Below are 27,428 nucleotides of genomic sequence, written 5' to 3'. Positions count from 1 at the left end.
AAAAATTGAATGATCATTAGAATCGCTTGATGCGGCTCTTGACAGATACGGTTTACTGAGCCCCACCCCAGCCTGTTTACTCATAACTGAGGGGCGGGGCTGTTACCCTCCCCCAGGTGCTGTGAGGCACAGCATGGTGGGTGGTCCCGCCTTTGGCCTTCTGTCCCTCCCTCTACAGCATCTTGGCCCAGTGCCACCCACTGCCACCAGCGTGGGAATGGACACACCTGCTGTGGGCCTTTGTCAACATTGTTCTATTCAGCTGTACGTGTTCTACTCAGCTGTACGGTCAGGAAAAGTACACTTACCAAAGGATCAAAAGCTATTTTGAAAATTGAATTTTCCTTTGCTAAGTTTTTGTGGGTTTTTTTTTTTTTAAGTGTGTAACATCTCTTAGAAAAAAATCATTTAAAATCCAAATGAACGCAGAATATCCTCTTCTTATTTTTTACTAGATCCAGAGTTCCAGGGCAGTTCCTTTGAAATGCAAATTATCTGTTGAACTGCAGAGTATGTGGGCAGAGCTCACAGGGGGGGAGTACAGCATGGCCCCCAGACCCTGAGTCCTCAAGTAGGGAATCATGTTTCAGTCTGCAAGTAATTCAACTATAATTCAGCTCACGGAGGAGCTCGCTTCCAACTCCATCACCGCTTTCATGTATGGTGTAAAGAACTCTCAGTCATTCTGTTACCTGATGTCACTATCAGCACATGAGAAGCTAGGGGTAAAAGAACTGCAGGATGCTCTAAAAACTTCCCCTGAGAACAACTAGAACAAGGGGATGTATTTCTATCAGCCACTAAGGACCTGTAGCCGGAGTTGTGCTGTCCCTGTGTCTCCAGATTCCCTGGGAACTTGGCTCCAGTGACCCCACTGCCCCCTGGCACACACATGCCGCCCGAGGTCCAAGCAGATTCTCTCTTTGCTTGTCATGGGAAGAAGCGCTGAGAATTGATATTTTCGTAGATAGCAGAGGAGGTGAATCCTGCCAACGCCTGAACCTTCCCCTAAGACAGGTAGAATATTTCCGGAGAAAAACGAACCAACGTTTTGCTGGCAGATGTCACGCCCTTCCACAGCCCCTTCCCTCCCACTAATTCCTGGAGCTCAGTGTCCGTGGAGTGATAGATGTTCTCCTTTGTTGCTGGCATGGCCCCTTTTGCTTATAATATCCATAAGTGACCTTGAACCTCTAGGCTGCCCCCAAGTGCAGGGGTCCCAGGGAGCCAGCCATCTCCAGCCACCTTGAAGGATTCACTCTGAGTTCTGACTGGTGGTGACCAGCCGTTTTCCAAGGAGTTGCCCAGCTTCTGAGATAATTCCTGTTCGTCTCCTGTAAGATGCTACAGGGCTGGGACCTGCCTCCTTGTAGCCTCATCTGATGTTCACCAACCCTAACTTCCAGGTGGCCCTTGAACTCAAGGACTTCTGTATCTTTGGCCTTGGCTTGCTTCCGGTTCCTCTATGGAGTGTCCCAGGATGTCATAAAATGTCAAGTAATTGTTTAATCTCCACCAAGGGGGTGGCATTTGAACCGTCATATGTGAGAGGGACATGCCTGCCAGAGCTAAAAAGAGACTTGGCACATCCTGCGTGGCATGAGGGCAGCTGGGGATGAGTAACCACTCGACATTGACTGGCGGTTCCTCCCCACCGCGGTTCCTAGCAGCCGTGCCTGCCCCAGGGTCCAGCCCTTACATTTGAAACAACCTTTAAGAAGAGGGGCTCCTGAGTGCTTTGAGACGTTAACAGAAATAGGAAGGAGCAGTGTACGGAAGGTAGTAAACGGGCTTCCTTCTAACCAAACAAAAGTACACCAAGCCTTACGGTCAGAGGGATCCAGGCGAGGCAGGAGGAGACAGCTGGATGGTGGATTGTCACCGGTGCAAACACGTGACTGAGGATGGAGATGCGCCGTGCCCTCGTGCCCTCGGGCACCGAGTGGGTGTTCTGTAAGTGTGACTTGGGATTATCCCCAAAGGCAGAAAGTGAGATATTCCGTATTGGAAGAGCAGAAAGTAGAGATCAGACACGTAGGCGAGTATGAACTGGCTGATCGCTTTGTGCACAAATGCAACTTGGAAGTTTTTTACGAGCAAGCAGTGCTTCGGGTGCTGCAGAGCTTTCCCAGGCAGCTCGGGGGCCGTAGGTGGGCACACAGAGGGTCACGATTTGATGGGTATGTGCTGGGGTAGAGCAGCAAGAGGCTGGGGAGACTTCCTAGACGCAAAGGATGGAGAGGATTTTGATAAGTGGAGCGATGGGGGTTGGTGGGCGGGAGGGAAGGTGGAAGGAACGGACGTTGACTGGGCCGTGGAGAGCCTTGAATGACGAGGTAAACGGGGCGTGTTTACTGCCCACAGGAAACCTTGGGCATCTTGACAGGGCAGATCCTGGTGGCCGCAGGAAGGATGAGGTCGTTAGGAGGCGGCTGGGATTGGGCGGGTCCCAAACTACGATGACAGCAGCAGGGAGAAAAAGGGAGGGGCCAGAGCGGGTGCAGGAGGAAGGGCCCCGCTGGAGGGATGATTGGGGACGGAGGTCTGCAGGAAAGGAGGAGGCATGTGGGACCACCCCCTCCAGTCCCGGGGAGCCACAGCACATGCATGAGAAAAGGGCGAGGGCTGCCCCGACTTTCTCCATCCCCACCACTGCCTCCTGATGGAGGTCCGCCAGGTCCACAGGAAAGCACACGGAGCCCCGTGTCCTGAGCGAGAAGGATTTGGCTGCGGAGGTGGCTGCCAGCCCCGAGAGGTGGGGGAAACGGTGACTGCCATGTCCAGAGCTGTGCGGTGACCGCCAGGGGCCTTTCATAACCTTCCCTGGCAACCTGGAAGAGTGATCCGGCAGGTGCCTGTCTTGCAGCACAGTTAATCACAGAGCAAATTTTTAGTTGCCGATTAGAGAAAGTTTAGCTTCTGTACAAGCTTGGCAGGAGATAAGGCATCTCACAGGCCCCAGAGTTGGCCGTTTCGCATCTTCTGCTTTCCCCAGAGCCCCAGCTCCTTGGGCCCTGCCCACGAATGGGATGGGAGTGGGGACGGGAAGGCTTTGGCCTGAGTTGAACTGCTTCCTGCTTTGCTTCGGGGATGTGGCCTGGTTGTCACAGCACAGGCGAGCCTGGGCATCTGAGCATCTTCTGAGGCAGCGAGCCAGACCTTGACACTTAGAAGCTGTACCTCCAAACAAGGACCCACGCAAGGACTTCGGAGGAAGAGACGTGCACATTTACTAAAGCAACACAGCCTTGGATTAAGTACCAAGGAATACCTTGGCATGGAATATGTAAACTCTACATGTAGAAAATTGTACAATACACCTAAAGAATACAAAAAGAATTTGAAAAAAAAAGAAGTGGAAAGGCATGCATCGTGTTCTAGAATAGGAGAATTCAAGATCATGAATATCGCAAACGTTCCTAAGTTAATTTTATTAAATTTAACATATTTCCAATAAAATACCAACTCTTAGAAAAAGAAAAAACGGTAGGCAAGAGGATTCTAAAGTTCACATAGGTAAATAAACGAGCCACCACTTATTAAATACATTGTGAAGCCTCAGTAATTAAAAGGTGATACTGGCATGTGAGTAAACAGACAGTGGAACAGACTAGAAAACCAGAAAGAGTCCCTAGAATACATGGGAATAAATAAAAGAAATGGAAAAAAAGTATCATTTAAAATCAATGGGGAAAAAAAGGACTATTAAATAAATGTTAAGACAACTGGGTGACCACGTGAGAGAATAATTAATAAATAATGAATAAATTTATTTCTTTAAATAAATTGTACCATACATCAGGATAAATTTCTAATAGATCTAATATTCACAGAGTTAAATGTTTAAAAAAATTAAACCATAGATACATCTTGATTTGAACAAACCAACTGTGTAAACACATTTTTGAGGCAGTTGGAGAGTAGATCAAGTATTAAATGACACCAAGTAATTTGTTAATTTTGTTACATATGGTAACATCTTGATGGTTATGCAAGAAAATGTCCATAATGTTTTTAAATGCCTATTGAAGTATATATAGGGGTAAAATGACTTGATGTCTTGGGTTTGCTTTAAAATAATGTTGTGGAGAGAGAAGAGATAGAAGAAGCAAGCATGACAAAACTTTGGTAATTGTTGAATCTAATGGTGCGTATAAGGAGTTCATTGTAGCTTTGTCTCTACTTTGTGTAGGTTTACATTTTTTCAAAATCAAAAAAATTAAGTACGAGAGTAAAACATAGAATTCTTTTTAAATTTATTTTATTTAAGTACAGTTGATTTACAATGTTGTGTTAGTTTCCAGTGTACAGCAAAGTGATTCAGTTATACATACATATATAATTATTTATATTCTTTTTCATATTCTTTTCTATTATGATTTATTACAGGATATCGAATATAGTTCCCTGTGCTATACAGTAGGACCTTGTTGTTTATCCATTCTATATATACAAGTTTGCATCTGCTAATCCCTAACTCCCAATCCATCCCTCCCCCACCCACCCCCCCTTAGCAACCACAAGTCTGTTCCCTATATCTGTGAGTCTGTTTCTGTTTTGTAAATAAGTTCATTTGTGTCATATTTTAGATTCCACATATAAGTGATATCATATGGTATTTGTCTTTCTCTGTCTGACTTACTTCACTTTGTATGATAATCTCTAGTTCCATCCATGTTGCTGCAAATGGCATTATTTCATTCTTGTTTATGGCTGAGTAATATTCCATTGTGTGTATGTGTGTGTGTGTGTGTGTGTGTGTGTATATATATATATATATATATATATATATATGCCCCATCTTTATCCATTCATCTGTTGATGGACATTAAGGTTACTTCCATGTCTTGGCTATTGTAAATAGTGCTGCAGTGAACACTGGGGTGCATGTTATCTTTTCAAATTATAGTTTTGTCCAAATATATGCCCAGGAATGGGATTGTAGGATCATATGGTAACTCTATTTTTTAGTGTTTTTGAGGAAACTCCACACTATTTTCCCTAGTGGCTGCACCAATATACATTCCCACTAACAGTGTAGTAGGGTTCCCTTTTCTCCACACCCTCTCCAGCATTTGTTATTTGTAGACTTTGTAATGATGGCCATTCTGACCAGTGTGAGGTGGTACCTCATTGTAGTTTTGATTTGCATTTCTCTAATAATTAGCATGATGAGCATCTTTTCAAAAACAGAATCTTTTAATAGCCATGGATTTGGCAACTCTTTCCAACTGCTTACAATCCAGAAGCCATGAAATAAAAGATTGATAAAAACCAACTAGATTCTAAAAACAATAACAACACTTTTGCACTGTGAAACAAAAACACTAAAGAGAGAGAAAAAACTAGGAAAACTATTCTCAACTCTTATCACAGATATATGGCTAATAATATGTAAACTTATAGAAATCCTAAAAAAAAAAAAAAAATCAACAACACTGTAGACAAATCGGCAACACTTCTAAATGGACAGCACACACAAAAAAAGAAAAAGGAAATTTAAATGATTCTAAAACATGTGAAAAGATGCTCAACCTCATTCACTCAGTAAGAAAAAATGTACTATGACTGTGAAACCTCAAAGCAGCAAAGATTTAGAATTTGATCCCATGCTGTGGGAATCAAAATGATACAATGTCTGGGAGGGGCAATTTGGCAGTTCACTTCAGATAAATTTGCATTCCTGGTTATACACTGTAGATTTGTGGGAAAGACCAAAAGATGAGGAACTATGGTGCCCATCAACAGGGGACTCATTAAGTAAGTTATGGGGTACTGTGTGGCAAATGAGGACGCTGTCCAGCGTGCCTTTATGGAAAGATCTCCAGGAGGCCATTGCTAAGGGTACTTTACATCTGGGTATAAAAGGGAAAATAAGCATTTATTTATATTTGCTTGCATACAGAAAGCCTGTAAGGACAAACAAGAAACTAATAACTGACTGTTTTTTCACTGTGAACCTTCTCCCACTTTTTAGCTTTATCCAAATCACATGAATGCAGAAATTAGAAACATAAACTGGATTTGGAAAGACTGTACTCTGGGCTCAGTCCAGAGTCACCTTTGCAGACCAAGTTCTGGCTTTCTATATGACATCTATTAGCAGTATAATTTTATGTGAATTGAGTAAAAATCCAAAAATAACAGTTAGGTCATTTGAAAACATATGCCTCAGGTGCCCACTAAATGTGCTGCTTTTCAATATATGTTTTGCTTAGAATGCGGTCAGACCAGCCCTGGATGGGGTACTTGGATTAAGTAAGATACTGTGACTGTTCTGAGGGGAATGCTGCTCTGTTTGCCCATTGCTTTGTCACTTCATCACCTGCCCCCGGCCCAGCCAGCTGCTCTGTTAAATATGAATGCCACGTATGTCTCAAAACTACAGGTGAAGAAATTCAATGAACTGTCTGGCTGTAAATTATGTCATGATTCTGGGAGTTTTTTTTTTCCCCTGCCTGGAGCCAGAGCTCTTTTACTTGGGTTGAGACCTCAAGAATTTACTTGCTGAACACCCTTTCATTTTTGTTTTAAAAGCTGCCAATTAGCACCTACTTTATTGACTTCACTTTGCCCCGACAGAGCTCCTTCTTTGAAAGACAAAGATGACTGTTTCTTAGTCTTTCTGGAAATAAAATTACTAACTTCTCTCCTCCTCTCCATTTACTTTTTTCTTTGTAAGGAGGAGAGGGTTAGAAATGTTATTCATGCTTTCATTCTCTGCATGGGGTAAGAGACTGAGCGAGAAGGGCAGGGTGGGTGGCGATGCTTCAGTTATTCCTTCACCTGGGACTAAAGGCCATTCGTGTCAGCAACTCTGTCCTGCTCAGCACTTGGTTTTATTTAAGTCCAAAGAAAGGCACATCCAAGGAAGGGCAAGAGGGTACCCTGAGCAGAGCCCAGGAGTCTGGCCTTTAAGACACCCTCCCTTGTCATCTTACTAGGAATGAAAATATTTTAAATAATTAAAAAAAAATTTTTTTTATCTCTCCTCCCCCCTCTTGAAAGTTAGATTTAGTCAACTTTCAGACTTCACAGTTTGCATCTTTCAACATTACATTGCAAAGCTAGGAAAACTGCAGTTTACAATTTCACACGATTTACAGGTTTTTCCTTAGAAGGCGTGACCCCACAAGCATTTATATTATATTCACGAGTGGAAACATTTGCATTTTTTTCTTCCAAAAATCATTCCGGTGGTGACCGTTTAACCTGCCCCAGCCCTTTTATGGCTGCTCGCAGCCCCTCTGGGCAGGTGGAGCCAGGAGGCAAGGACAAGGCAGGCAAGGCAGTGGTGTTGGAAGACGTACCAGTCTGGGCCACTTCAGGAAACACCCCAACGTGTTCTCCTTGCTTGTAGGTTATCGCAAAATAATCCAAACTGTGTTGGCGTGGACAGCATGTCTTTTCGTCGGTGTTTAGGATTGCTAATAGCTCCATAAACTGTTAAAAGCAAGAAGGTTGGAATAGAAGCTAATAATCGGGGCCCCATGTTTTGAAAGCACACAACCAAATCCATCACCTAGATCCCCGCCAGTGTCACTGATTTGGGCTAAGTGGAGTTTATAGTGAGCCTGACAAGCAGGGGAACTGGTGAAAAGAGAAACAATTAGAAGAGTGTGAAGCAAACTGGAGAATCGCGATCCGAGCGGGTATTACACGCGCAGGTGGTGAAGTAGACAGGAGTCTGTGTGCGCATGCGCGCACTCCGGGAACGAGCTGGGGGAGAGAAGCAGATGGAGAGGGGTGGGAGGAGGGGAGTGTGCGGGGGGCAGTGGGTGATGCCACCAGGTGGCGGTACCTCAGCAGCCTCCGCTGAGCCGATTGGTCTGTTCTGGACGTGAGCGTCCTCCATCCTTGGAACAACCTTCTGGCCTCCGTCGTCGAGGGGAAAATTGACCTACGAGTCCCGTAGCTGGGAAACAGCAGAGCTGGGGTTTGAACTCCTGTCCGTCTGAAGAGCCCAGACCCTTAACCTCCGGGCAGCTCTTTGCATTAAGTGGCCTCTATGGCATGTCATTGGTCACCTCTCCGGAGCTGAAAGCTGAGGGTTCAATCCTGAAATGGGCCAAGGGCAAGACCTTCATAATTCCCTTGCAGATCATACTTAAACACCCTCCGAAAATTGGGGCCAGAGGTGGCCACGTGCTGGGGTGAAAGTGTAGAGCATGGCGGGCCTGAATACGTGGCCTCTTTCGGAGAAATACATTACAGTGCAACTCTCCCTAATAATGGTTTTACAAGCATCCTTTTCACAGATCAAGAACAGAACATCTGGATCTTTATAATCACTTTTAGCTCCAACTCCGGGCTTCGGGAAGTCTGATATGTGCATTGGTTTTAGATTAAAACATGACATGTGGCGTTTTGGACAACAAAGTGAACAAATAAAACTCTAGGGGGGATTTTTTTGTAAAATGCCTTTTCTTGGGAACTTATTTATGCTGGTGTTGTTAGCGATTTTCCTTGGATGACAAACTTATATAATTGTAGTAACATGTTTCTGAGATACAGAGGATGAAAAGCACGACAAAATATAAACCTTTCAAGTCAGCACGTGAGTAACGTATATTAGTGACAGAAATGGAGCCAGGGAAAGGGATGTTAAAGAAAGAACATGGCGGATATCAGGGGTGTCCTGTGTCCAGTGGTTGTATTATATAGGATTTCTAGAAGTGATGCTTACCATCTGAGTGTTAGAAATAAACCAGAACAGGATCATAATATGCACCAGCGTAATTTGGGTCAAGCCGGTCCTTCTAATTAAAATCTCCTTCAAAGGCTCTCACAGCATGGAGCCCTAGGAGGCGGCTGTATGCCAATGCAACGGGGATTTTAGTTAGGATGACCTGGAATTGTCTCATCCCCTCCTTTCCCTGGTTCACTGGAAACTCATTGGTTGTGTTTTTTTCGTAATTCCACTCCGTAATGTTTGAGTGAGGTCCTTTATTCCCTGAAGTTCTGGGACTGATAAAATTCAAATCGCATGTTGTCTAATAATATTTGTTTAAATGCACCACCATGCAACAAACTTTAGTATGAAAATGGTGCCGGTGTTTAAAAAAAGAACCTGAGTTCTACAGCCTCGATTTTGCTGGTGCTGCCCTTGTAGCTAACCTGTGTGTTCCTCCATCAAATGAGCTTGTTCAGTTAGCCTCGGTTCTGACCCTGGGCTGCACCCTGAGTCACCCGGGGTGCTTCACAAGATCCCTGAGTCTGGGTTCCACCTAGAGATCCTGGGGCCATCAGTCTGGGTGTGGCAGGGGCGGTTTTGAGTCTCCCTGGGAGAATCTCACCCTTAGCTCCAGTGGAGAAACTAAACCAGAGGATTTCCAAAGCCAGGGCTAACCCTAAAGGTCACCCGACCTCAAGGTCCTAAATGAATGTGACTGCCCCTTTCTGATTTCTAGCCTGTGTCGGTATATAACTAATGTCCAAAGTTCAGTTGAATTTCTCAGTGATCCTTATCAGAACCTCCTCTAGCCCAAAGTACTAAGTAGTGAAGCATCTTTTCTGCCACTTGTAGTATCATTTTATCAGTTCATTCATGGGCTACATGTAAATGATATCCTAATCCTGCCTGCATTCAGAATAGCAAACCACACAGAAGAGGGCTCTTATGAACAGTACCCCAACGTAAGATCTATACTTGCTGAACAGCTTTTGCATTTGCTGTAAATTGCATTCGCCCTGTGGCCACAGATCTTTCATCTCTCCTGAGAAACCCCATTCTTGTCCATGTGACCTGCTGGGAATTGATTTTGTTATTTTGCTTCCCACCGGAGGACTGAAAAAAAATTTTTAAAACAAAGACTGAGCGAACACTGGAGGACAAAAAAAAAAACAAAACAAAACAGAGATTCTTGGGATTCAGAACTTGTTCTAAATTTTCCGGGGGAGACAAAAAAAACAGCTATTATTCTGTGAGTTTGCCTGAGGGTCAAAGTCAGGCTGAGGAGTGAAGCATCGACCTCAGTGTTGGGTTATCAGTCCCTCACCGTCAGCCCGAGACCCATCCCTGACTTGCTCAAACTAGTTACTGCAGAGAAGAAATTTTCCTGCTACAGAGCACTGTTTTTTCTTTGCCAAATCAGCGTGATCAAATATTTCTAAACAGAATGACTTGTTGGTTTGCAAGGATTATCCACACCCTCCCATCAATTTAAAAAAAAAAAAGGAAGAAAGAAAGAAAAGCTGCTGGGAGGAGTAGGGCGAGGCTGATTTTGTGCTCAGAAAGATGCCCTGAGGCAGCTGTAGATAGTATTGCTCTTGTTCAGCTTTGGCTGGGCTGGTGTGTTGCTTTATTAGCTCATGTTCCAAATCTGTCACCAGAAGAATGTAGTGAGAATCTTGTTTCAATCCTTTGTCTCTCACTTCTCCCTCTCCTTAGTCGGCGTCCAGCATCTACACAGCCATGATCGCCGCCGAGACTCGAAAGCAGCAGTTTTGAATAAAACCTAACAGGCTTTTCACATGATTCATAAGAAGAAGCGGTGGTGCTTATCCCACTCACCCCAGACACACGTTTGCAGGCCCTTTTTCCCACTCACCCCAAAGGTAGTTGCTGCTGAGTTTTAGAACATATGGGATCATCCTTTCTGTGGTATCTGCAAGTCTCCATTGAGGCTGGAGTGAGGGGGAAAGAGAGAGAAGGGAGGGAGGGAGAGAGAGAGAGAGAGAGAGAGAGGGAGACGGAGAGCTGGGGGCAGCCCTGATTGTGTACTTGACTTTGCAATTCAGGTTGGTCACCTCTGCCTTTAAAAGCTCAAGCTGGAATGCGGGGACCACACAGCCCTCCCTCCACCATGTACGGAACCCACTGGTTAACTATTTCCCTCATCTCTCAACCAATGCTGTGTTTTTAACATTTCTGGAGGGCAGTTTTGTCACCTGTGAAATGGGGATAGATACTCACCGTCGTGGCAGCAGGCTCGCCTGAAGGCAGGTGGGCTAAAGCACTTTGTAAATTAGAGAACGCTTTATGGTGATGTGCAGTTGGGGGCAGCGAAGATGAGATGGGCTACTGAAAGCACTGTGTCTGCAGTTAAAGACCGTATCAGCGGAAAACGATGGGGTCAGTCGTTTATGCTCAGCACTGGGTGGGAACGTGGTTTCCAGACGTGAGGAGATAGGGAAGAGGGCAGTGCGGGAGAGGATGGGGTGACCTCCTCTGGCTGGACAGCCAGTGGGCCGGACCCCGATACCTCTTTAGCTGTGGCATCACTTCCCAGACCCCTTGACCTCTCCATGGCCGATGGCTTGCTGAAATGCTCCCACCGTGAGCTCTGCATCCAGGGGGAAGGGAATTTCCTAGAGACAGAGGGCAGGTGGGTGCACCCAGCACAGCCGAGCCTTCACTGGAGGAGGGGCTCCCCCAAGAAGGGTCACACGGCACAGCCTGTGTCCTCAGACGTGAGACCCACTGCCTGAGCCATCGCTGTGAAGACAGGGCAGTTAACCCCGCGGAAGAGGGGGTTCTGGACCCTTCCCTGAGCACGGCCTGCCCAGGGATGAGTCCACGGGCTACGGGGCCACCGGGCGGGAAGGACTGCCACCGTCGCCTGAGTGGCCTCTGCCCCGGCGCGGGGTGAAGGGGCCCCGGGCGACGGCTGCGGGATGCAGCAGGAGGCAGCTCCGTGCGCAGCCCCAAGGCAGCGCGCCTGGGCCGGGGCCGTGGAGGGCGAAGCAGGGTCACGTGTGTGAAGCAGGCGCGTGAGGACGCGTGCGTCCCGGTGGGGCCGAGACCCAGCCACGCGGCAGAAACATTTCGGCAAAAACACCGAAATGCAGAACAAGGACCCGTTCTAGCCTCCCCCTTGCCATGTGTATTTTTGTCTTGAAAAACGAGTTTAAAAGGTCGGCCCGCCAAAACGTGTTTTGCTCTGTTTTTACATTACCGGTTGTTTTTCTTCCCCCCATCGAGAAACTGGTTAGAAGGAGGGGTGGGACTCGCTTGCTCTGCCCCTCAACTGTTCGGCTCTGGCCCGTGTGTGCCGACGTCACCGTCCTTTGTAAATATCGTAACATCCTCTGTCGGTGCCGCCCGGGCCCCGTGTCCTCAGCGTGAAGCGGCCGAGCCCAGGCGCCCTTCCTGGCTGTCCCTCCCCGCCCGCCCGGCTGAGCCCGGGGCGGCCAGCTCTCTGGGTGAACCTCACTGCTTCCCGGGCAGCTGTGCCAGCCTCAGTCTTCAGCCCGAGAAACATGGAGGGGGCTGCTTCTAGAGGCCCCGGCTGCAAGAATCCACGATGGGGAGGCCCATCTAGCTCCGACTCTCACATCCCGGGTTAGCAGATGTCAGGTGGCAAAGACAAACCTTAGGAGACGCCAAGGTGTCCTCTACCGCCCGACCAGCTTCTCCTCCCCTCTCCCTAGTGTGGGCTTAACTTTCCAGAAGCTTCTCAGCAGCTTCTCACCAGGGGCTGGGGCATCAGACAGCCAAGCTCTTTAGAATTGGGTGTGCATTAAGAATAAAAGGACTTCTTGAATCTCCAGGGATAGGACTTGGAGTCAATGCATTTAACAACATACTGTCTTTAAAAAAAAAAAAAAAAAACTATAGGATTTATATATTGACTGTAGCTTAATATGTGGATAGTATTAAATATTCTTAGTGCAATTTGACACATGGTCCAAGATATCATGTTGCTAATTTGGGAAGCTCCATAATGTATTGTTCTTTCCTTAGAGGGTTTGGGCTGCAGGTGAAAAGCGCTGTGAATTCCTGCAGGTGGTAAAGGAAGCAGGGCAGTCAGAGGAGCAGGCGTCTGGCTTACATGGGTTCGGATAACCAGCCTGGTCAGAGGTTAGTGAAGACAGCCTGGTTTCTGAGGACCTCAGTCTGATGGGCAGGTAACCGGGACCCCCTGGATGGCTCCCCTTGGCCTGGGGTCTTCCTGGAGGGCAGGAGGAGCGTGAGATGAAGCCCTCAGGTTGCCAATTGAAATATTTTGGGAATTTCAGGGACAGAAGCCTGTATTCTTCATGGAAAGGTTTCAGGACCAGCTTCAGGCACTTACCAGTTTACTTCCAGCTGCCATCGGCTCCCAGCAGAACCCACAGGGGACCAGGGGACAATGTGTGCCTGGTTTGTACTTTTAAAGTAGTGTGAAATTGTTATAAGACGTTGCCTCATAATACAGTTTTAGTTTAAAGTTACAGAACCCCTCCTTTTTCGCAAGTGCCTCGAACCATACAGATATTAGCACGGCTGTGATCGAAAACTGTAACCGTAACACAGAGATTAAATAATCTTCAGATATGTTTAAGCCTGGATCACCATACTTGATAACTTTCAATGTGACTTCAAATATCCAAAGTCCTGCTTTTATTTAAAATTTCAGTTTAACAAATCAATCGTTTAAAACCTTGGATATTTTTTGCTTTCAAGGTAGACACTGAGTTGAAATTCAACATATATCCAGCCACCCCTTTTATAGCCGTAAAAAATGAGGCAGAATCTAAAGTGAGTAGAATGAAGTTTAACCTAGGCCTTAGCCATAAAAGAAACATGTAAGTAAATTATTTGCAGTTTGTTTGGACTTCCAGTGTGATTGTCACACAGATTTTGCTTGAAAATCAACTTGGCTATTTTTTCCAAGACAACATTTTACCCAACAAAACTCACTTTATGTATTTTAACAGTGGTTGTCTGTGTGTGTGGTTAATTTGGATCACATGTTAGGTCTTGCAAACTACCACCTTCCTGCATAAGTGTCAGAGATGGAACTGTGGGCCCCTTGACGTTGAAATCTGCATCCTCACCCTTAACTGGAATCATCTTGGCAACGAGAAGCTGAACAGCTTAGGGTTAGGGTTAGGGTTAGTTTAGGTAGGATTTCGACAGAAGTGAGAATCCCCCTGTAGTCAGCTTTTGTGAGAGTTTATGCTCCTAAGGGACTCTCTTGTGCCTTGTGAAATATTCAAGTGGCTTTATTTTCTTATTTGAAGATATGTAGTAGGTTGAAAAATAGAGTATGTGTCTGTGACACTTAGGCACTTAGAAACATGAGCATTGTTTCCAAGAAGCCTCTTAACACGCCTGAGCATTAGCGTGATGCCTAGGACTGGTGTAAAGGAGCAGAGATGGGTGGTGTGCCAGGTACCCTGCCCGTCCCCCCTCTGGGCCCAGGGCTGATGTCATCAGCCACCCGGAGGGCACTGGGTTTCCCCACATGCGGCTGCGTAAGACCCCGTGTCAGCGTGGGCTTCACACAGCCAAGACCTGGGTTTCAGAGTGGCATCAGCGTGCGCTCTGCCGCCCTGGTGTGTCCTGTAACACCCAACGTTCCCACATTCTGTAAGAACTCACACATTTAGGACCATTCGTTCTGACACTGCCAGCTTAAAAAAAGAGGAGGGATGGAAGGAATAAAACAATAGCATCTGCAGCTTTGGAATTTATGATTATTGTTTCATCAGATGTGAGATTCTGAATACAATGTTCCCAGCATTGCAATGTTTATCTACCAAAGGATATATGATTGTGGTATATTATTGCATTAGACCTGTTACTTTTTTATGAGACTACCTCAGCTTTATAACTCTCAGTATTTTAGTTGGTAATAAGGACAACTGGAAACAGTGAAAGCCCTTTTATTTAGCTGATCATGAAGCCTTGTTAGTTTGGATCGCATGGGTACTTACAGGCCACAGTCATTTTGTTCAGCAGATACTTATTGAGGGCACAGGTGGAAAGTTCTGGGCCTGCCTGGGAAGAAGGGAGGTAAAAGCAGGTGGGAAGGACAGTCCAGGAGTTGGACCTGCAATACAAAACCAGTAGCGTTTCAGAGTATTTGATATTTAGGTCACATAACATACGTTTCATGTACATTAAAATAAAAGGCCACTGGGCATGTGGGACATTATGTCAGACCTTTGTTTTAGTTGTTTATTGCTAGAACGGAATCTTCTCACTGTATCCTCCAGAACAGGGCTTGGTCTATAGGGTGCTCAATGCATATTTGTTGAGTAATTGAATGAAATAATTTGCTAACATTTAAGCCTTCCATATCTTAGAGACAGTAAAGCTACTATAAACAAAATTTTCCTGACTTGAGGCTTTCCACGAAGAGTGGTGTTTGTAAAATTGACTTGGGAAAGTGCATCAACTCCTTTGCGCCACTAGGGGGCGACATAGTGCAGTTAAGGAATCCAGTGTCAGTGACTTCTTTAAAAAGAGAGGTGAGTACTTGAGCTAATACTTGTGAATGTGGGTCACTGTGACTATTAAATCAGTACTGCAGGAAGAGATTTAAAGCTATATCAGCGTATTTTAAGCTGAACACAGGGTAAGCATGTGCCCAGGTTAAAAACATATCCATAAAAAGAGCCTGATTATGTGCTTAAAAATAAAGTATCTTATGAAAAGGTAGCAAGTGAAGCTTTAGTGCTTAATCATTTTCAAATCATTTTCTGCCACCCAATCAAATTGCATATATGGTCTAATAGCAAAACAGCTGTAATGTACATGTTAAATAGAACATTCTTTCCTCTTCTGAACAGGAAAAGATCTGATAAAAATCCATCATCTGCTGGTTTCAGGGGGGAAATGCAGTGGTTCTAGTTCTGCTAAATGGCTGTTGACTGAATATATACCTTCAAAACTGAGTGTCAGTTGCTCGCCTAACGTAGTCAAGTCTGTGAATAGATCTCTTGTGCGGAAACCCGTTGGACAACCCTGCCTGAGACAGAAACGCCCATGGGAGGCGAGGTCAGGGAGTATCTCCACTGTTAAGGACGGGGTCACAGGGACTGGGAGGGAGGAATTTTCTCTTATTATGACCTTACATTTAATGAGCATAATCTTGAGATTGGCTCAGTAGTCATGGCTGATTATTTGAGAAATTTATTCTTTTTTTTTTTTTTTTTCTCCCCTCCTGTCTTCAGTTTGTCGTTCCGACCGTCCTGAGGTTTGGCCTCCTAATCTTTTGCAGGGTGGATCCAGGCCACCCCAGCCTCCTGCTGCAGCGTCCTCCACGCAAGGGGTCTCGGTGGACAGAGCTTGTGGCCGGTAGCTAAGGCCTCTCGCCTTTTTTCTTTTCATGGCCTCGTCCCTGGTGGAGGGCTGATTCGGAATCAAACAGCCACGGAGCTGGAAGGAGGAGGGGGGTGGGAGGAGCAGTGCTCCCCGACGGGCTCTCCCACTGGGCCTTAAATGATGGGAATTAAGCTTCACGGGAGTAAAGTGATCGCAAAAGCCAAGCGGTTCAGGGGTTGCCAGCTCGGGCTGCCTCCCCTTTCCAGGGGTGACGGGGGTCCAAGAGCAGCTCTCCGCCCCTCCAGGCTCTGGCCCCGCCTGGTCCTCCCCTACTTTGCCTAATTGCACGGCCATAAAGGAGAGAGCAAGCCAGTCCCTTCAGAGTCCAGGTTGTGAGGAGGGCAGAGGCAGGTTAGGGCCAGATGGGGGGGGGACGGTCCTTTCGTAAACTCTGCTTTCCAAGGCTGCTCCCAAGCTTTCGGTCTTCAGTATCACCCTTCTCACCCTCTTGCTCTTTGCCAGGAATATCTAGACAGGAATTTCCTAATATCTCTATTAGAGAATCCCCCCCGGGGACTGAATAGGGAAACGCGGGATTCATGGAAACCAGAACTTGATCTGATATTTACATGCCCAGCACTTTAGCATGGACGAGGCCTTAGCTCCTCCGTTTCTCGTGACTCTGGTTTCAGCCTCTCCAAACTCCATGCCTGTGAGAAGCAAAAGGATGGCTGCTCTGTGTTCACTGGGGCTCTGAGCCATTCAAAAGGAGCCCAGGTTCACAGGGAAAAAGTTCCCGTTGGACGTGAGCACAAGGGGGAGGGCGGAAGGATGTGGGTGTCGGGTTAGTGGTGTTCTTTGCCGTAATCCATCAGCATCCTGGCTGTATATGTGACTTCACATGTGAACGAGTGCTTGGGGGGGGCCCGTCCTCCAGGTTTGCTGTTTCCTGCTCCCTGACCCCTCTATCTCGCATCTGCAGTCCACTGGTGAAACTCGGAATTCTGGTAGCGTTGGAAACTCTGTGGGGACGTATCAGATTTGGGTGACCCAGCAGGTGGACCCACTTCTGAAGGACAGACCGATGGCTGAAAGCAAAAGGAAATTGGAGCCGCGGGTGAACGTGCTGTCATTAATCACACAGACACGGTCTCGTCCTTGTATGCGTAAGAGTCCAAGGCGCCCAGACCGGAGCAGAAATGGAAGTGAGGAGTGCCCATATTCAGGCGTGGTTTGGCTGACAGCGCAGCCTCTTGATTTGAAAATACAGAAGTTTATTTTCCGGAATGCTAAGCGTTGTTCCTACACCTGACCCACTGACCCCCTTTTAAGGACCCAGGACACGAACCTATTTGGCGACAGTCAGCAGCTGTTGTTGAAGTCGGGGCGTCTGGGGGAGTCAGGATGCACGCCACGTAGGCTGCTCCAAAGCCAGACGGTGCGCGCTCGCTGGTGGAGCCCGGAGGGGCCCGGGGAAGGCAGAGGCAAAGAGGTTTCCCTTGCACAGCCTCCCCGGCTCCAGGCCCCAGCTGAAGTTCCTTTAGCCCAGAAAGCCATCAGATCTGGAGTCTGGCAGACTTTGCAGCCGGCTCTATTATTATGTAAATGGACCAACTGGGCAGGCTTTTAAGAGCTTTGGCAAAGGGTAACCCTTTGTCTGCCCAAAGGTAGGCTCTGGCCTTGCTTGTGAGCCTCGAGTTTGTACGGTGAACAGTAGGTGACCTAAAAGCCAGCCAGCCCGTCAACTTGCACATGGCCTTATTAGGCAGACCGGCAGACCAAGAAGGCTGGCGCCTGGGGACAGGCCAGCACAGCGGGCGGCAGTGGGCTTGCGTCCTGTAAGGAGCCCAAACCCTGGAGACGTGGCCTAGTACTGCTCAATTAATTCTGGTGCAGTGATGCCAGAATAGGCATGCTCCTTGGCAGACACACTTTATGGTGCGGCTGGAAAAGAGGAGGTGACTTCCCAAAGGACAGAGGGGCATAGCTCGTTTTCCTAGCGCTCTACTTACTGTGTAGCTTGTACTGTCAAGTCCTGTGTCAGGACTTATTCGATGAAATATGGACTTAACCAGGAAATGTTTAACGGTTTCCTTTTAGGCCAGGATGTTCTGGCAAGTCAGAATCTTGGTGGCGTTTTATAGTAAGTCTTTCTAGGGGTGAGGTCACGTGTGGGGAGCTGTCACCGGGCAGCAAGGTGGCACCGTGCAAAGGACAGTCCTGGGAGCAGGGGACCTGAGTTCTAGGGCTGCCACAAATGGGCGTAGGACCTTGGACCGGGCGTGTCCATTGCTCCCTGTAAAATGCGGGTGTGACTGACAAGCTCTGAAATGACCTCTCCATGTAAATTTCTCTCCAAATGGCGTTCCTTACACCCTCTTTGTCCTGTTCAATAATAAGGTCTCGTGAGCCTCAGCGGATGGTAGCCACAGATTAGTGTCCAAGGGAAATATCTAACTTGATTGAACTTTTTAGGCTGAGTCCATCTTTTCTCTTGCATTTTTTTTTTTTTTCCCAAAACTGGATGCGGTAGCTAGAAACTAGGGAAGACGGCACTTTTCTATACTGAAACTTTTGTTCAGGTGTCGCACCTTCTTGAGTTAAAGTAGCTGGTGAACCAGAGCTGTGGCGAATGGGTGGAGGGACGGGAGTGGCCAGAGGAGAGTTCAAGTTCATGTCTCTGGTCTCAGCCGGTTCCTTCTCTCCTGTCTGCACCTGGTGCAGGCGCTGGACCACCCACCAAAAAGGAAGGCACCTACAGCAGGTGTTGCAGCTGCCCCATCCCCTGCTCAGGTGACTCCCTCCGGAAACCTTGTGGTATCAAAGCTCACCGGGGGACCCTCCTCCCCCTGTTAAAGAAATCCTTTTTTTTTTTTCTTTTCCTGTTTAAAGTGTCCGTTTCCATCTCTGTGGACTGCTTAGCTGATTGGTCCCCCAAGGCATGGGCTGTGGCTTTGAGATACTTTTCTTAATATATAAACCTCTGACCTCTTCAAAAAGGGACCTGTTAGCTTGGTGCTGAGCTCTGCCGGGACATTATAAGACCCTGGGACTCGATGCAAAGCTCATTGGCCAGGGGGAAAATGATTGCACTTCAATTTTTTTTTAACATCTTTTTTGAAGTATAATTGCTTCACAATGGTGTGTTAGTTTCTGCTTTATAACAAAGTGAATCAGCTACACGTATACATACATCCCCATATCCCCTCCCTCTTGCGTCTCCCTCCCACCCTAGGTTCCTACCCCACCCCTCTAGGTGGTCACAAAGCACAGAGCTGATCTCCCTGTGCTATGCGGCTGCTTCCCACTAGCTATCTGTTTTACATTTGGTAGTGTATATACGTCCATGCCACTCTCTCACTTCGTCCCAGCTTACCCTTCCCCCTCCCCGTGTCCTCAGGTCCATTCTCTACATCTGCGTCTTTATTCCTGTCCTGCCCCTAGGTTCTTCAGAACCATTTTTTTTTTAGATTCCATATATATGTGTTAGCATACGGTATTTGTTTTTCTCTTTCTGACTTACTTCACTCTGTAGGACAGACTCTAGGTCCATCCAACTCAGTACAGATAACTCAATTTCGTTTCTTTTTATGGCTAATACTCCATTTTATATATTGCACTTCAAATTTTAAAGAGAAAAAGGTGAACTGTGTCCAGGACAAGAAGGAGCAGAGGAGTCTCTCAGGTGGGGATGTTTCCTTTATGCCCCACAAGGAAGAGGCTTCCTGTAAGAATGTGCAATGTGAGGCTGTGTATTAGAAGCCGCAAAAGTCTACTGCGTCGTAAGTTCCAAGACTGTTGTTTGAAGCTTTGACATCCTAGTTACGTTGAATGTGGAAGTTAGAATTCTAGCGGGTGGGCAACTGAGTTTTCCCATTTGATTTTAAAATATATGGATATAGCTTTAATGATAAATGGGTGTTTGATTTTGAGGCATAGTCACTGTTTTTGGAAAGTGAAAGTGTTGCCTTTTTCAAAGAAGAGGAAAATGACTTAATCACTGACTCAAATCGATGATACTGCTTTAACCAACTGTGTGTGATTATTCCTTAATCACCTCAATAAGTGATTAGCTACGGTGGAGCCACGATAAATATTTCACTCCAAATCAGTATAAATGTAGAAAGTCATATGATAATTTATACTTGTCTAGGACTCTGCAGTTACATGCTTGTTGACATGCACCGTCACAGCTGAAATGCTTCAGCTCGTGTCACTGGGCGGTTGGAAGGCCAAGAGGAGGACGGCGGAGTCGGCGGTTCTCTGTTACGGGGACTGAGTCCCTTCAGGACCCCTGCACTGTTTTCCCTCCGTTCTGCTTGTACTCTCGGTTGGTCTAAAGCTCGTGGAACGTCCTCTCATTAGATCCAGGAAGAGTAGCATACCTGGGAAGACAAATACACGTACTTGATGGGAGTAATGGAAGAAGCAGGGAAGGTTGCAAAGAGTCAGAGATGCCAGGTGGAAAAGGACTGTGGTGCCAGGTACAAGCATCCGCCCTTGATGTGTTAGGTGATTTCCTCATCCAGACCGTGAACTGCTTCACGGTACCGACGCCCTGGTGCCTGACCTCTAGTAGTTGCTCAGCGAATTCTGTGTGAGAAGAGATGAGTCCAGAGGTCTAAAGACCTCTGTCTCACCGGCTTCAAGTGGCCGGGACGTGAAGGCCGGCTGGTCACGTCCAGCGGAGACCAAGCCCCAGGAGCGCTGTGGGCAGCCAGGTTGGGGAGGGGTCACAGTCCTGAGGTGCTTAATCCCCAAAATGTGGTTTGTAGAAGCTTCTGCATTTCACTGCCTGCAGTCCCAGTTAGAGGCTGAAATGCTAAGAGGCACACAGGCCACATGTTAGGAGATGTTGGCCCCTCTCTGTTCCTGAGAGAGGGTTTGTTCTCTCACCACCTGCAGACCATGCAGTGTGACATTTCAGCTTGGTGTCCGGGTGTGAAGGGGACCCGACATTTCTTTTTCTGCTTGGGCTTCAGTGGCAGCTGGCATGTTTCTTCACAGCACATGTATTCCCCCACCCCAATCCAGGAGGCTCTCCATTGCCACCCCTACCTCTGCATCGCCTGGTCGGGCCCGCTGTCAGCTCCTGGATGGGGCCCCATTGAAGCTCACACCTCCTTTAACCATTGTTCTCATCCCATTTCTCATGCTTTTGTCCCCTCCTCCTGCCGTGTCCAGCCCTCTCCTCGCCACTCATAAGGCTCACCAGTCACCGTAGAGAAGCCTTCCTTCATCAAACTCATCCTCTGATTCTATTTCCTCACATCACAAATGTCGTGGACCAGTGGCTTTCGAACTTTCGACCATCTCAGAATCATCTGTGGCAGGGGGACGTTCATTTTATTTTTTTAAAATATAATTAAATTACAGGGCTTCCCTGGTGGCGCAGTGGTTAAGAATCCACCTGCCAATGCAGGGGACACGGGTTCGAGCCCTGGTCTGGGAAGATCCCACGTGCCACGGAGCAACTAAGCCCGTGAGCCACAACTACTGAGCCTGCGCGTCTGGAGCCTGTGCTCCGCAACAAGAGAGGCCGCGATAGTGAGAGGCCCGTGCACCGCGATGAAGAGTGGCCCCTGCTCGCCACAACTGGAGAAAGCCCTCGCACAGAAACGAAGACCCAACACAGCCAAAAAATAAATAAATAAATAAATAAATTTAAAATATAATTACAGCTCTGTTATATACTTTTTTCTTTTTTAAAGTTTTTTGGCCACAGTGCGCAGCATGTGGCATCCTAGTTCCCTGACCAGGAATGGAACCCGCTCCCCCTGCATTGGAAGCACAGAACCTTTTTTTTTTTTTTTTAAGATTATTTATTTATTTATTTATTTATTTATTTATTTATTTTTGGCTGCATTGGGTCTTTGTTGCTGCACACAGGCTTTCTCTAGTTGTGGCGAGCAGGGGCTACTCTTTGTTGCAGTGTGCAGGCTTCTCATTGCAGTGGCTTCTCTTGTTGCAGAGCACGGGCTCTAGGCATGCGGGCTTCAGTAGTTGTGGCACATGGGCTCAGTAGTTGTGGCTCACGGGCTCTAGAGCGCAGGCTCAGTAGTTGTGGCGCACGGGCTGAGTTGTTCCACAGCATGTGGGATCTTCCCAGACCAGGGATTGAACCCATGTCCCCTGCCTTGGCAGGCGGATTCTTAACCACTGCACCACCAGGGAAGTCCCGGAAGCACAGAGTCTTAACCACTGGTCCTCCAGGGAAGGGAGGAGGGCCTTCATTTTTAACCAGCACCCCACATGACTCTGAGGGGCACCCACGTTTGGCATCATTTGCCTTTTGTCAGGTGTGAAACTGACTCAGAAGTGTAAATATATCTTTAGTCATTTCTGTGAGCAGAGTAGAATACGTCTTCGACATCTTTGTCATGACCTTCCATCGCCACTCAATTTGTGAGCACAGGATCTGCTTTCTCGGTGACTCTTGCCCAAGGGAAAAACCACCATGAACGGTCAGGTGTCACTGACATCCCTCTTCCCCCCGGCCCCAGTCAACCAGCAAATGCATTGGAACCTGTTTTGAGACTCTAGGTAAGGTCTTTGGGGTACCAGGTAACATAACCTTTGGGAAACTGCACTGGGAATGGCAGATTGCTGCATTTTTCTTGGGTTTTCACACTGAGTATTGTTGTGGAGGTGGCCATGGCATTGCTTTTATTAAGATGCCCTTCTGAGGACAAGGAAGCCCAGAAATTCTTTTACTCAGAGCTGTTTCCTTCCAATCACTCCAGCATAACTCTGAACAGTTAGGATCTATCAGGTATCAACAGCGATTTTACATGTTTGCTTGTCTGCCATCTGGATTTTTAGACTCGTAAAAAATTCTCCTATCTGATGATTCAGTATTTCCTAGCTTTCTGTTCATGTGGAAACCATCCACTAGTGGGTATTGAGCGATTGGCATTCTCCGGCTTCCCTGGATCATTGTAATCATGCGCGCGTCCTTCCCCTGTGAATGGGGTATCCCCCTCAGTGAGATGGGGCTTGGGCCCCTGCTGCTCTAAAGAAAGGGTGTCTGCACCTTATGATGTTCTAGGAGATAGCTTCAGATTTTATACAGTAAACACCTAAGTGTCTGTTTATTCATCACATCACCACGTAAGGACCCTTTGTGTGTTGGTGCCCTAACAGTTCAGAAACATCCTTGGTGTCTACCTGACCCGGGTCAGCATCTGTCTTTGGTCCCCTGCCCTTCAGGGGAACTGTGCCCTGGATGTCCAGCACCTGCCTACATTTTGTGTCTGTCTGTGCTTCACCTACAGTGTACATTTTTTTAAATTGTGGTAAAATATACATAACACAAAATTTACCACTTTAACCATTTTTTAATAATTTTTTTCTTTTTTTAAATTTTATTTTTGGCTGCATTGGGTTTTCGTTGCTGCCTGCAGGCTTTCTCTAGTTGCGGCAAGCGGGGGCTGCTTTTTTTCGTTGCAGTGCGCAGGCTTCTCATTGCGGTGGCTTCTCTTGTTGCGGAGCACGGGCTCTAGGTGCACGGGCTTCAGTAGTTGTGGCACGTGGGCTCAGTAGCTGTGGCTCACAGGCTCAGTAGTTGTGGCTCACGGGCCTAGTTGCTCCGTGGCATGTGGAATCTTCCCGGACCAGGGCTCAAACCTGTGTCCCCTGCATCGGCAGGCGGATTCTTAACCACTGCGCCACCAGGGAAGCCCCCCACTTTAACCGTTTTGAAGGGCACCGTTGAGGGGCTTTAAGCACATTCACATTGTCGTACAGCCGTCATCACCATCCACCTCCAGGACTTTCTTTCTTCCCCAACTGACTTTGTTCCATTAAACACGAACTCCCAGCATCCTCTCCCCCTAGTTCCTGGTGACCACACTCTCCTTTCTGTGTCTATACACTTGACTCTTCTGCTTTTACCTCTTCTCTGTGGCATCATGCAAGGTTTGTCCTTTTGTGTCTGGCTTGTTTCATTGAACATGAGGTCTTCAAGGTTCATCTATGACACGTGTTCATGGCATGTGTCAGAGTGCCATTTTTTAAGGCTGAATAATATTCCACTGTCTGTATATTTCAGTGTATATCTTAAACACGAAACTGACCTTTGTCTATTTTTCTCTTGCTCTGAGAAACAGTTGATTATCCTCTCTAAGCTCGTTGGATTGTTTTCTAGCAAGATTCACTAGCTATAGATTCAAAATCGGCCAGAAGTTCAAATGATTAAATTGTCACAACAGATGTTAACATTACTTGTTTGAACATTTAATGTAAAGCATTAATAAGTCTTTTGAGAGATTGCAATAGGCCTTTTCTTTAAAAAAGAATTCTTGAATAGAGCAAGACTGGCATGGTTCTTTCAACACATCTGATAAAGAAATATCTGTGAGTGGTAATATTTCTTATTGTTGAAAGTACTTTTGCTTTTTCATCTCTGCATACATGGCCTGTATTAAATTACCTTACATAATCACACAACACCAAATTTTATTTGCAGACTTGCCCTAAATATTTCCACTAACCAAAATTTACAGAGCATTTCACAATGCACACTAAAATGAGGAATCTGGAATGCATGAATAACCAGTATGTGATAAAAGGGAAATGAAAGGGCCCAAACGGTCTCCCTGCTGATGGGATTACCTCATGGCCGGCAATCCTGCCCCAGATTAAGAGTCTATGCACATAAATAAAATCCACTAAAGAAAATGAGAATACCATCTACAGCTGCTGCTAGCGTACAGAATACTCCTTTCTTAGGCTGTAAAAATATATCCTTCACTTTGGAATGTCAGCCCAGCCATCGACTTTAGTAGCTTATGGGAGATTTCATTAAAATCGTGTGGCGCTTCTTAATTTTAGCAATGCACTGATGACTCACAATAGTGTGTATTCGGACAATCGTTAGTCACCATTTCACACCGGCCTGTATTGCCTTAAATGTCAGGTCACTCTCCTGTGGTCTGGGGCTGCCCCAGTTGCAATTCAGGGAGCACGGTAAGAAACGCAGGGTGCCGTCGCACAGCCCTGTGCCCTGTGCCTGCAGGTCTTTTCAGCATGTAGATCCCTGCGTGGATTAAATAACTCGTCCCAGTGTTCAGGGCGCCTCCACATCATTTTCTCGCTGGGTCATGACCTCACCTTTGTATTTCCCTCTTTGATTTTATTTTGGCTGCCTGCCCAGTGAATGGCTGTATTGCCTTTAGAGATGCGTTTTAAAGGGTCAATCTAGGCTTGCATATTTCTCCCAGATCACACCGTATCTCAGTTTTCTCATCTGCAGGGGGCGATACTAGTAGGATCTCCTAGAGAGGACCACATGAGTTAGCGCCCGAGAGCAGGGGTGCCCAACCCCCGGGTCACGGACCGGTAGCGGTCCCTGGCCTGTTAGGAACCAGGCCGCACAGCAGGAGGTGAGCGGCGGGTGAGCGAGCGAAGCTTCATCTGTATCCACAGCCGCTCCCCATCGCCCGTGTTACCGCCTCCGTCAGCATTGTGGTGAATTCCATAATTATTTCGTTATATATTGCAGTGTAATAATAATAGAAATAAAGTGCACAATAAATGTAATGCGCTCGAATCATCCCGAAACCATTGCCTCCTGACTCCGGCCAAGGAAAAATTGTCTTCCACGAAACCAGTCGCCGGTGCCAGAAAGGTTGGGGACCGCTGCCCCAGGGCACTCAGCGCTGCGCCCACCCCACCGTGCTGTCAGCAAGCTGGCCAGGTCTTCCCCGCTTCTGCCCATCATCCCACCGGGTATGGCAGAAAAATGGCTAGTTGCCAGTTGGGGTATTTGGCTCTTTCCCTTTTCATTGGCTCTGTTTCCGTTTCGTCCACCATGGTGATGACTCCCAAAGAACAGCTGCCCCTTGTCCTGCAGGGATGCGTGAATGTCATCAGCCAGACCCTCCACAGGACCCCCGGCTCCTCAGTCTAGCCTCGGCCACGCTGCACACTCCCTCAGGGTTTAACACCTTCACCCTTTGTCTTCCGACACCGTATCTTTTGACCTTGGCAGTGGAGGAGGTGACCCTTCTTACCTGGCCTCCTAGTGACATTATCCACAGCTGTACAACAAGAATCATCTCCCGGGGTTTTCCCACTACGAGACATCCCTGGAGAATCTTTGACCTTTTCTTCCTGTCTCTCCCCCAGCATTCATATTCATGCTCCCCGTAATAGCCTCACATTTTAGGAAAGACAAGACGACTTTAGAAGGAGTCTCAAGGAGGGCCCACCCGGGGTCAAGTTTGAGAAAGCCTGTGTTGCATGTCATTGAGGGCGTTGGCCAGTCTCTGGCTCAACTTTATTTATAGCCAAGAAATGCTTACAGTAGGCTTAGAAGAAATGGGCAGTTTGACCTTGTGCCATCGGCCCATGGGCACACTTCCAATCATGATTTTGCCCTGGATTTTTAGGCCACTTCTAAGCCTTGGGATCTCAGAAGGACCTATTACCTTCATCTTTATTTGTACTTAATTGTTTTGGTAATTATAGAAGTCATTCATGCCTATTGTGGAAACTTTGGAAATAGAGAGGGGAAAACATGGAGAGAGTCATCTCTGAGTTGGGAGATAATTAATGCTTTGGGATGTTTATTGTCTTTCTGATAAGGTCTGTGTGTGTGTGTATCTCACATATCATGAAAAATGTTCAGATCACCAATGGAGTTTCAGATCTGGTTTTCTTGTGTGATTTGTTTACCTATTCTTCTCCATGTCCCCCTGTGTGGGCTGGTTCCAGCTTTATACATGTATAAACACAACTGTGGTAACTATCCTTCTCCTCCTTCCTTGGGTGCATTTCCAGAAGTAGAATTCCTGAGTCATTGTTTTATACACTCTTCAAAGTTGCTAGTAACATCCGTACCTTGTCCTTCTGCCATGAGGTGAGGGCCTTGGGAAGGGGAGGAGGAATCAGAGATTTACCAGCCGCCTGCTTGGTTCGTGACGCTCACGCACACCAGGCACACTGGCTTCTGTCTTTGCTCTGGGTCTCAGATATGCCCTAGTTACTCGTGTCCGGAGTCAGCCCTGGTCTTGATGAACATCTGTGGCACCAAAGCCAGACCAGGAAGTCATGTGAGATTTGTAAAAAGCAACCAGCAGCTGGCTTGTCTCCTCTTCTTGGGGTCAGGCTGATCTTTTTGCCAATTAAGGCCACCCGGGCTCTCGGCCTGGGGGACACCATGACCTCAATCCAGGACGAGTTTACAGCAGTGGCCCCCGTTCTTTTGTGCCCAGGCTAATGTGGGGCTCTCCTGGGGAGAGTGAGAGGGTGTGGACTTCCAGCCTGGCATTGCCACACCATGAGCTGTGTGATCCTGAGACAGTGCTCTAACATTGTGCAAAAAGAAAGGCACGTGTGGGAATGTCAGCTGGTGCAGCCACTGCGGAGAACAGCACGGAGCGTCCTCAAAAAACTAAAAACAGAGCTACCCTGCGATCCTGCAATCCCACTCCTGGGCATATATCTGGAC

At 47.1% G+C, this 27,428-nt stretch overlaps 1 protein-coding gene across 4 annotated transcripts in view; it reads left to right on the top strand.

The window, feature by feature from the left end:
* Positions 1-27,428, top strand: part of SVIL (supervillin) — a 152,423-nt gene that overhangs the window by 15,883 nt on the left and 109,112 nt on the right. Inside the window, exon 1 of one of the 4 annotated variants that reach the window (XM_082449499.1) lies at positions 332-1,953. The exons of the other annotated variants lie outside the window; for them this stretch is intronic. Coding sequence (XP_082305625.1) covers positions 1,905-1,953 — 49 coding nt within the window. The 5' untranslated portion in view covers positions 332-1,904. Of the gene's footprint in view, positions 1-331; positions 1,954-27,428 lie in introns of those variants that run through there. 4 annotated transcript variants of the gene reach the window in all.

This window comes from Balaenoptera physalus (genome assembly GCF_965194825.1).
Source record: "Balaenoptera physalus genome assembly, chromosome: 2".
In the NCBI taxonomy this organism is placed as follows: domain Eukaryota; kingdom Metazoa; phylum Chordata; class Mammalia; order Artiodactyla; family Balaenopteridae; genus Balaenoptera; species Balaenoptera physalus.
Note: the sequence above shows the minus strand (reverse complement) of the source record. Positions and strands in the feature narration are given on the sequence as shown.